Source organism: Crocodylus porosus, unplaced genomic scaffold (assembly GCF_001723895.1).
Source record: "Crocodylus porosus isolate Cpor-Errol unplaced genomic scaffold, CroPor_comp1, whole genome shotgun sequence".
In the NCBI taxonomy this organism is placed as follows: Eukaryota; Metazoa; Chordata; order Crocodylia; family Crocodylidae; genus Crocodylus; species Crocodylus porosus.
In genome coordinates, this window is record NW_017728906.1 from 83229595 (window position 1) to 83240193 (window position 10599).

Consider the following 10599-nt stretch of genomic DNA (forward strand, 5'->3'; position numbering starts at 1 on the left):
AATATTTTGATTACTACACCACTATTGCCAGTGGAAAATTATTCCATTGAAAGTACTAGTTCCAATTACTGTACATACAGAATCTACATTTTATATTAACGCTAGCTTTTGAAGTGTATTACCAGTGTTAGTTCACTAGTAATATCCATTTGCTGATATCTGAAAAGATAAACCAAAACCAGTTTGCTGGCCTCACTCCCCCCTGTCCCCACCATCATGGTGGCACCTCACTGTCCCACTCCACCCCCTCTGCCCCTTTCTGCCACCACCCCGTACTGCCACTGTCTCCAAGAACCGGAGAGGGGAGAGGCCAGCAGCACTGGCCTTCGCCCCCCACACACATGCACACTGTCTCCACTGTCATGGTGGCGCTCTGTCGCCTCTGTTGTACTCCCCTCCCAACCCTCGCCCTGCTCCATCACTGCCGTCATTCTCCTCACATGCAGCACTGGCAAGAGCCATGCCCTTCCAGGAGCTACACCCCCCCCAAGAGTGTTACGGACAGACAGATGGACTAAGCCCTTTGTATACATAGAATTGCTCTTTGATATTGTTTGAAATTTGCATCCCTAGCTTGAGTTAGGAAATATAAAGGTCTAGTCCTCATGTATTTTTTTCTTTGGCTTTCTTTGGTTTTTATTTTCCAAGGTGAGAGTTCGATTTGAATTGAAGTCTCCAGTAAAGACTATAGAAGACTTCATTCGAAGATTCACTCCCAGCCGCCTGACCGCTGGATCTAACAACAGTAGTTCATCGAGCTTGGCTACCAGTAAATCAATGCACAGATTTGGCTCTAGTCTTCTTTCATCTACATCTACTGAGAGCACTTTATTAAAACTGGAAGAGAAGCTGACATACTCTGTGCAGATGAATAACAATGGATATAGTGCACAGCAGGAGAAGAGGGCTATAGAGAGTGGGCCTGAGGAAGGAGAACTCCGTTATGAGGCAGAGAGTCCAGATGAAGCAGCACTCGTCTACGCAGCTAGGGCATATAATTGTACTCTGGTTGGAAGGCTGTCTGACCAGGTATCAATAGAGCTACCTCACCTGGGAACGTTAACCTTTGAAGTCTTACACACACTGGGCTTTGATTCCATCAGAAAGAGAATGTCAGTGGTGGTTAGACACCCCATTACTGATGAAATAAATGTTTACACCAAAGGAGCGGATTCAGTTATTATGGATCTTCTTCTGCCTTGTTCATCAGGTATAGCTCTCTTCTTCTAATACACTCCTAAATAACTCAACATAACAGATTGCGGTTCTCTGGTATACTGGCATGTATGCATAGAGATTTGAGAAATCTCTCTTCTTTTATAATCTTCTGCTGTTGATAACCCCTGACATTTTTGCAACTGGATTATTAGTCCTTTGCCTAAAGGTGTATGTAATTGCTTTGAATTTGAGATCTTACAATGACAGGCCTTGTTTCAAGTAAATACTTCTCAAGATATGGTGATTTATCTTTCATCTAGTACATTTTTCCAGCATTGCTTGCTTATTAAGCAGTTTTTGAATGAAACCTAGATATTTCTTCTTGCAACTCCTGTTTTCATTATAATCAATAATGATATATTATCTTTTGTGACAGTACATTTATATATTAGTATTGCAGCAGACTATGATGCTAAGTGGCATTTTAAATGTATTAGCTATCAAGTTGACACACAGGCTTCCAGAAAGTAATGAAGCATTGTTTAGGTTGTAGGGCTCTTTTTTAAAGAAGCAGATGATTAGCAGAGAGCGAACTTCTAACTGTGAACAGGTAGTTTGTCTTTTTAATTAAAAATACTTTTCACCTATCTCAAATAGATCTATATGCTACAAACTAGAAGTGATTTTAAATAGCTGCCAGTTTTAATCAGGTAGTTTTAAAGATAGCTTGGCTGGCTTTCATACATTTATTTGAGATGCAGTTTTTCAATTTGCATGATAGGCCATTTGCTATCTGTTCAATATTTGATTTTTTCCACCATTTAATAGTTAACTCAGGGTGAATGAACAGAATTCAAGTGGATTACAGACACTTCCTGTGTCACATTCTGCATTTGTGGTCACTTTAAATTTTACTGAAGGTTCTTGCAGTGAACAATATTGGAAGAATCTTACGGTGTAATTTTTGTTTAATCGACTACAGCAAAACGTTGGCATTAGATTTCTGTGTTACAGAAATATAAATCAGACAATTGAGAACCCCTTGTGCTTTTCTCACTACAAATTATTTACAAATAAGATTTTCTTTATTCTATTTTCATTTTATTTTCTTATTTTTCTTTTAAAGCTTTGATAAGATTTCTTATATTTTACCCTGTCTTTATCTAGGTGTTTCTCCTTTTTATTCCCCTGTGTTTTTTCTTCTTCAGCCCCATTGACCCAATTTAAAGCCTTCTCACTAGGTTAGTGATCCTGTGAGCAAATATACTCTTCCTCTCTTCTTGGTTAGATGCATCATATATCTGCTCAGGAGACACCCTTCTTGGAACACAATCCTTTACTTAAAATAAGACCCTGTAGGCAACACCATCTGTGCTGCTACAAATGGGTCTCCAGGATGCAGTTTTCCTTGCTTGGGACTTGTCTTTGACCAAAAAGATAAAAGAGAACACAACCTGTCAGCTCAGGCAAACTAACCCAAGCAACCCTATGGCTGTTAATGACCAGTAAATTATAGCACACTATTGCTAATCAGTACTATTGTAAAACAAATATATTAAGCACAAATCAAATATACACCAAGAAACTGCTAGGAAAGAAATCCTAATATTCTTGTCTTGGGCTTCAATGCTATATGATTTTACTGATAAAATTTTGTCAAAGTCCATAATCTGCATATTCAACCATCAGGTCTCATTGCCAGATATTAATGAGCACAAGGATCTATATGGAGGAAAATGTCTTTAAAATGACAATAGCAAGCCAGAAAACAGATATACAAATGCTATACATTTAAATACCTTAACTTTTGAAAACTCAGAAATGATCCTGGAATCTTGAAAAGTCTTTTAATCTATTAAAGTAGCACTTTCGGTATCTACTGTTGAGACAATAAAATCTGACGGTCTCAAACAATATAGAGGTATTTTAAAAGCACTTGGATTACTCTTCTAATATAATATTCCTTTGTCTTAATAGTCTATTTTGGCTCAGTCTGCCTGTGCCCCTGGCCCTGCCTCCTCCCTTCTTAGACACTGAACCCGCTTTGACTCTCTGCCTGGGACTCTGGCCCTGCCTCTGCCCTGCTCTGGGCACTGAGCTTACTTCAGCTGCCTATTCCTGTCTTGGCTACAGCCTGTTTTGGGGCTGCAGCTCCTCAGACCTAGGAGGCACCAGTTGCCAAGCCAGAGGGTGGGAGGGTCCCCCGCATAGGTGACTGCTAGGGTGTGCATGGGGGTGCATCTGCCCCCCCAACAGGGTTGGTGCCCCTCCTGATGGCCAGCACTGATGCTGTTTGGTAGGGCCAGTGCCCCTCCTGACAGGGTCAGGAACTTCTGCATGTCCCCCCCGTAAAGTTCAGGAGTCACCAGTCACTCATGGTCCCCCATGCGCTTCACGGCAGACCCAGAAGTGGACTGGAAGTACTTCTGATCCACTTCCAGGTTCACCGCTGAGAGCACAGGGAACAACCCACCCTCATGCTTCTGTGGTTCACTCCATCCGCCCCACCATCTCAGTGTTCACAAGCTGTGCCAGGTACCTCAAAGTACATAGAAAATACATATTCAGCCATAGACACAGCTTTATTGTTTAATTTCTCCAAATTGAATCGGAGGCTTCCAATTCAATTCAGAGAAATTAAAGGGTCTCCTGATTAGATTCAGAGATTCAGCTGCTAAATCGGGCCAAATCTCCTCCAAATCAAATCAGCAACCAAAGCTTTGCACAGCCCTAATAGCCTGCTCGTGGTCCACCTCTTAGCCACATGCATCTAAATGCAGAGCTCTTCTTCCCTGTTTGGACTCCAGGGCCAGATCTCCTACCCTGGCTTCAGCTCTGGTTTATCTCTCCCAGGCCCTGTCCCTTTCTGGTCAGGTGACTCCACAGGGTTGACTGCTGGTACCCTCTAATTTGGCTTACCATCTATTCTCGAAAGAAGCCCACTGTCGCAGTGTACTAAGGTGCCTGCTTCTTTAAGGGCAGAAACTGCCTCGAGAGAGGCCCCTAGCATCAGGCAGGAACCCCATAGCTGCAGGTTACCGTGGCAGGAGGAATGAGAGAATTAGCCCGCACCTGCTAGCGGTCAGCTGACCGGAAGAGGCAGGGCCTAGGCACATATAAACCCCAGGGCTGAGACTAGAAGGGAGTTCTCTGTCAGCAGCCAAGGGGGAAGGAGCTCTCTTAGAGAAAGCTAAGTGGAGATGTTTGACTGCATGTTCTGCTTCTGATGGGATTAAGAGGCTTCAAGGGCTCACCAGGGACTCTGGCCTGCAAGGCATTTAGTGCTAGGGGAGAGGTTTAATGATTTTAAAGGGACAGAGCACGCCCTCTACTGCTTGCATTATGTTATAGCCCAGGGGCTCATATTTTGATTTCTGTCTGTAAACTGGTGGATTGGGCTGAGGCTACTGGGGAAGGAGGATGCCTCATTGGGGGCCCACTAGTGTGGGGACCCCAGTGCCAGGGGCGCAGCAACAAAGGGGGTGAGCAAACCCCAGCACCAGGGGGCACAGAGAGTGAGAGAGAGAGAGAGAGAGACAGGGCTGTGGACAGCCCCGGCACTAGGGGGCACAGAGAGAGAGAGACAGGGCTGCAGAGAGCCCAGCGGTGACCTGAGGCCAAGTTAAACTAAGCCCTCGGAGGGACAATGTGTGAATGCCATCTGTGAGGCTTGGGGCATGGTAAAGGGGCGGTTTGGAGCCACGCATCTAGCCCATAAGGCTGAGGGTGTCCCATGAGGCATCCATTTTGAGCAGCACCCAAAAAAGGGTCCAAGAACCCACAGGGTCAACGGGGTCCATCAGGACCGTGTCTAAATGTAAACTCGAAGGCAGCCTCCCTGTATTATAATTACCAGCAAGACATGGCAGGAGAGGAAAAGGGTGCCTATTGGGCAAGATTGGCACAACCACAGAGCCCTAAGGCTGTCATGGCCATTCCTGGGGATCCCCTGTGATGGCCATCCCTGTGACACCCACCTGTAGCAGTTTCTCCTGCAGAGGAACTAGCATTGCAATAGGCTTCCTACTGTTCCTGCAGGCATTGTCCTTTTGTGCAACTAGGTCTGCAGTAAGCACTCCTAATTCCTGCTTCCCTGGGTCAGCTCTCCTTCACCTTCCTCCCTTTCAGGGCTCTCCCTGGGCTCATTCTCCCTTAAAGTAACAGAAAGTCCCAAGCTCTCTGTTGCAGAGCAGGACAGCCCAAAATATAATGAATAATGCTCTAGTTGTAAAACAATAATATGCATATTGATCATTTTCCAGAGCAGAAAATACTTTTGCAGGCACTCTGGCAGGACTAGCACTGATAGCACAAGTGGGCAGGTGTGAAAACATGATCCTTTAAAATATTCCAGCAAAAGACAGAGGATGTTTAGAAAATGATAGAAATTTGCGATGTAACTAAATACAAGCAAGTGAAAGATGTGAAGCTTATCATACTGAATGAATATGCTAGACATCAAAAAAGTTGTTCCCCAAATATAGATTGAATTGCAGAGGACTGCACAAGAAAATCACAATATATAACTCCGTATGCGTGCGTGTGTGTGTGTGTAACTGTTTTCTTGTGCTGTCCTCTGTAGGGCAACACGGGGGGTTTTTAGACACACACACACAAGTTTCTATATAGAATAACATTGAATTATTATTAGTTGTATACGTGTGTGTGTGTAACTATTAATAATTCAGTGTTATATTTTAATATATATAACCTGTGTGTGTGTATAATGTAGAATTAATATTGTTTATGTGAATTTGCAAAGGGAACATGGGTATTAAAAATATAAATAAAGAAAATAAAATGTGTTTTTTGACTGTATATCTGTCAGTAAATTAGACACTGTGACTTCTGTCAAACATGCTTAAAAATTAAGGAGTCCCCAATCAGCCCCTGCTGTCACTAAAATCCTGTTACCATTGTCATAGTCCATGCAGTCAGTTGCAAAGGATGATCAGGTAGTAGAGAGCAGATCAGTCGCTGCTGCTGTTGCTGTTGCTGCCCTGCAAATGGTGATAGCGCTGCTTGACTATCGCTGGTGAGGCTATCAGAGAGCCGGCTGTTGTTTCTGTCTTACTTCTCGTTGAAGTAGGGAAGAGAGGACAGAGCACTCTGGGATACTGGGGATTCAGAGGGACCTATCAATATGTTATATTTCTTGCTGATCAGCCACTTTTATGGCAGATCAGCCATATTTTTTGAGTGACAAATGGCAGGAATGTTTAAAGTTGCTTTTGTCATGCTAAAACAGCCTACATGGCACAACAAATGTAATATATCTCAGGCCTTAATCTACGTGATATCAGCCTGCCATGTTTGATGCTTTTTTTTAAGTTACAGTCCCAGTGTTGGTAGGCCACCGTATTAGTTCAAAATTGTTTCCTAAAGGGACATGAACCTTGAAGCAGTGGATCCAAGCAAGATAAAAGGTAGGTTTAGGCAAATAATAACAGAAATATTGCAGTCTATCTGCCAAACCACTGTTAATAATAAAGCTTGGGAAGGGCAGTAGTCTTTGGGAAACTGCCAAAAGACCATCTCGCCTCTTTTTACACTAAGAACATAGTCAATTTACATAAAAGAAGAGAAAATAACATTAATAACAGCCCTACCCTTTGGAGAGCTTTTTACCCAGTAATGGAAATGATAACGAATACATGAAACCCATTAAGCACTGTGGTATTGGCTTCACTGAGAAATACTGAGGCACTACAGTAGTAGGGAACAGTACAATAGGATAAACACCATATGTTTATACTCTAGATGACTATGCCAGTCATTTCACTCTTCATTTCATCTGATATTAGAAAGTTGTCAGTTCTCCAAAGTCACTAGTATTGCTGGGAAAGGTTATGAAAAATGGCAGGATTCCATGCCAAACTATGCCTTGTAAACATTTCTAATCATAATTTTGAGCCCTTTAAAGCAACCAGTACGTCTCTAAAATTCTAAAAACCCAGATAAAAGGTAGACTTTTGGAAACTACTTCAAATGTCATGGGGACATAAGAAAATTGCTGTATAGACACACTGAGGGCATATCAATGTAGTCTTAGAATTAGAATTAGAACTTCTGCTTTGTTCACATTGTCTTCCAAAAGAGATGTAGCATACCTACCCTTGAATAGCAATAGCTAGCCAATAAGCACACCTGAAAAGCTGATCTTATTAGCATGCAGTAAGGCTTTGCATCCATTTTGGGATGTAGCATGGCTTCCCTAGTGTGGTCCTCAAGCAATATAGATATGCTCTACTCTTTCAGCATAAAGGCCTTTATTTTCTCTTATCTGCTTGTATATTTCCTTCAATACCAAAATTAGAAACAACTTGTATTGTTGATAAGTATTACAAGAGTAAGTTGTACTTGTGTCTCTCTTGATCTGACATAATAAAAAGATGCACATCATCCCTTTCCAAACCTTGACGATACCATGTCATGTTTTGAGAAGGGAAAGCAGTAAGGAGGGGACTCTTGGACCATAAAGCCCAATCCTGTTTTTCCCAAGGATTCCCCAAAATTGCCACTTCTATTAAAAATAATAAAGGCAACCAATAGCAAACAATATCAAAACATTCTTCATCAGACACAAAATAATATATCCTGGGCACATCTACACATTCTTAATGCGTAGTAGTTACTGTGCATTTAGTTTAGTGCTTGCTTAATGAAGTACTAACTAAAAGCGCAGTAATCAGAATGATTGCTCAGTAGCGTCAGCGAACGCCTTTTTTGTGACAGTACTGTGCAGTAGCCTAATAATACTGCACAGTAGCATATTAGCACTGTTAACTACTGTGCAATGTTATTAGGCTACTGCGCATTAAGTGTCTTGTGTAGATGCACCCCTGGACACCTTTTTAAAAAGTACTATCTCTTCATAAACATTTGCCTAGAAATATGTTTGTTAATTAATAGCCCATCTGTTTCTGCTTATTGCCAATTTGAATGTGTACTTCTCTATGTGATATAACTAGTTGTTGTAGAGATGAGCATGGTGTCACAGAAGACCTATATAAATAACAAACAAAGAACTAATTGTCATACAAGTATTTTTGTGATTTTTTTTTTTTTTTTTTAATGAGAAAAAAGCAGGTAGTATGTAAGAATTGTTTCTAAATACAGTGCTTTTCAAAGTTTCCCTTGAGGCCTCAGCAGCTCTTTCTAACAATTACCTTCTCTGAGGCCATTTAGTTGATGTTATTTTTCATTCATTAGTTTTTCCTTTTATTCTTACCTAGATGACCCTAGAGGCAAACACCAAAAAAAAATTGAAAGCAAAACTCAGAATTACCTTAATCTGTATGCTGTCGATGGGCTAAGGACCTTGTGTATTGCCAAGAGAGTAAGTAAATGCAGTATCTTAGTTTGCTTTTAAGGCATGTATTGACACATCTTTTCATTTCAGTAGATTACTAATGCTATTTGTCACGATTTTTCTTTATTTATAACTTGTTCATTTTACTCAGTAATGAACTAATGTTTCTGCATCTCTCTGTATGTGTGCTTACATTTCTATTTTAAATAGGTTCTCAGCAAAGATGAATATGCTTGTTGGTTAAAAAGTCATTTGGAAGCAGAATCTTGTATTGAAAACCGTGAAGAACTACTGTTTCAATCAGCCCTTCATATAGAAAAGAATCTGCATCTGCTGGGTAATGACATGAGAATTGAATGTGAAATTACAGTATGTTAACAATTTTCAAAGCTTGAATTCAAAGCTCTGCTCTTTCGTTTTAAATATTTTGTATTGGTATAGAAATTGATGGACTTTATCTTGGGCTTTCTCATAACTGGCTCTTTTACAGCATTACAAAACCATGAGATAATTAACGTAAGAGGCATATCATGTTTGCCTTGCCCAGTTCACCGTTTGATCCCTGATAGAATACCAGTAAAGTCAGTGGAATGATCCCATGGAAGAATCGTCTTCAGTGGGATCTACTGACCTAAGTAAGATAACCAGGATATGGTCTAAATTGCCTATGAAATTTCATTATTTAATGCAGCTTTAAAATACCAGGGATTTTCCAGGGCTACTCTGGCAACAGACAGTTTGACAACATGAGCTTTAGAGACTGTATTGATGACCGGCATCATGGTCCAGTAGACTGAGATTGATTGATTGCAAGTCTGGGAGGTAGGCACTTAATTTATTCTAGGCTCTCCAGGATAAACTTGTGTGAGCTTATTAGGATTTTGTGTGAGCTGTTTAGGATTGTCAGTCTTTTCTGGGTTGTGTATAACACCGCTTCATTTGAAAGCACTGATGAAACTTCCAGGGACTTAAATAGGACCAGAGTTAAGGTCATGCCTTAAATATTCTGGACAACCTGCATTGAAACCCATCTAGGAGAATTGTCCCACAAACATTTAAGCCCACACTTTTTTCAGAAGTAGCAGTTGGTAATATTTTTGTTGTACCAACTATGTAGTTATAAGAGAGGTCAGAAAAGTTCTCAAGCACAAAATGTCCCCCCTTAGGCCTGGGAAAGAGACTGATACAGCCTAAGCCAAAGAGCAGCTAAAACTATGACTTGTGTACAGGGATCCTGTTTTTCTCTGATTTAAAAAAATCCCCAATTTTCAGTTTTAAAAAAGTAACCCCAAATCCACATTTTTCCATGATTTAAATGAAACACCACTATATTTATATCTATATATAAGTAGTGTTTCATTTAAATCATGGAAATACATGGATTTGGGGTTACTCTTTTTTAACCAAAAACTGGGGATTTTTTTTAAATCAGAGAAAACCAGGATCTCTGCATCATGTTTAACTCTATGACTTGAAAGAATATAGTCACTTGAAAAAGGAGAAAGAGGCAATAACGCTTTATGGAGCAGATTTCTTCCGATAACTTCTCTTTCTTCCTCAGGTTCTACCTCGTATTAAGCTTAGATATCAGTTTTTCCCAGACTAAGGGAAGGGCGTTTTGTGCCCAGAAGATTTCCTAACGTCTCTTTCAACCACATATTTTGGTCCAGAAGATATTACCAAGCAAATCTTGTTTCTCACGTATCCCTCAGACTGTCATGGCTACAACACTATACCTCTTCATTTTTGCATATGTAAGTTTTCTGCTGAGTTCAGCCAGACAGCTCAAATATCTTAAGCTAAGCATATATGTGTAAGCATGTATGTGTATGCAAAATCAGGATCTATGTGTTCTGTAAAAAAGAGGATAATAATACATCGTAGGAATGCAGTTAAAACCTTTCCATACAAATCCATTCACATTTGCATTCACATAAGCAGTCCAAATGTTAAGTCGTCTTGTTTATATTTATTTACTTAAAGTAAATGTCCCAAGTGCCTGTGTGCAGCAAATTATAAATATCCATTATTCCCTCAGGCAGTGAGTTTGTTTCTTTGGCAAACGTAAATGGGATAATGCTAACATTTTAAATAATTTAAAAACATTTCAATTGTTGACTCTGGGTGCC

At 40.6% G+C, this 10599-nt stretch overlaps 1 protein-coding gene across 1 annotated transcript in view; it reads left to right on the plus strand.

Annotated features, from left to right (window-relative positions):
* ATP10A (ATPase phospholipid transporting 10A (putative)) overlaps nt 1-10599 on the plus strand; it is a 167955-nt gene that overhangs the window by 139898 nt on the left and 17458 nt on the right. Inside the window, 3 exon segments of the mRNA XM_019529445.1 lie at nt 473-1210; nt 8394-8497; nt 8681-8807. Of these exon segments, the coding sequence (XP_019384990.1) occupies nt 473-1210; nt 8394-8497; nt 8681-8807 (969 nt within the window).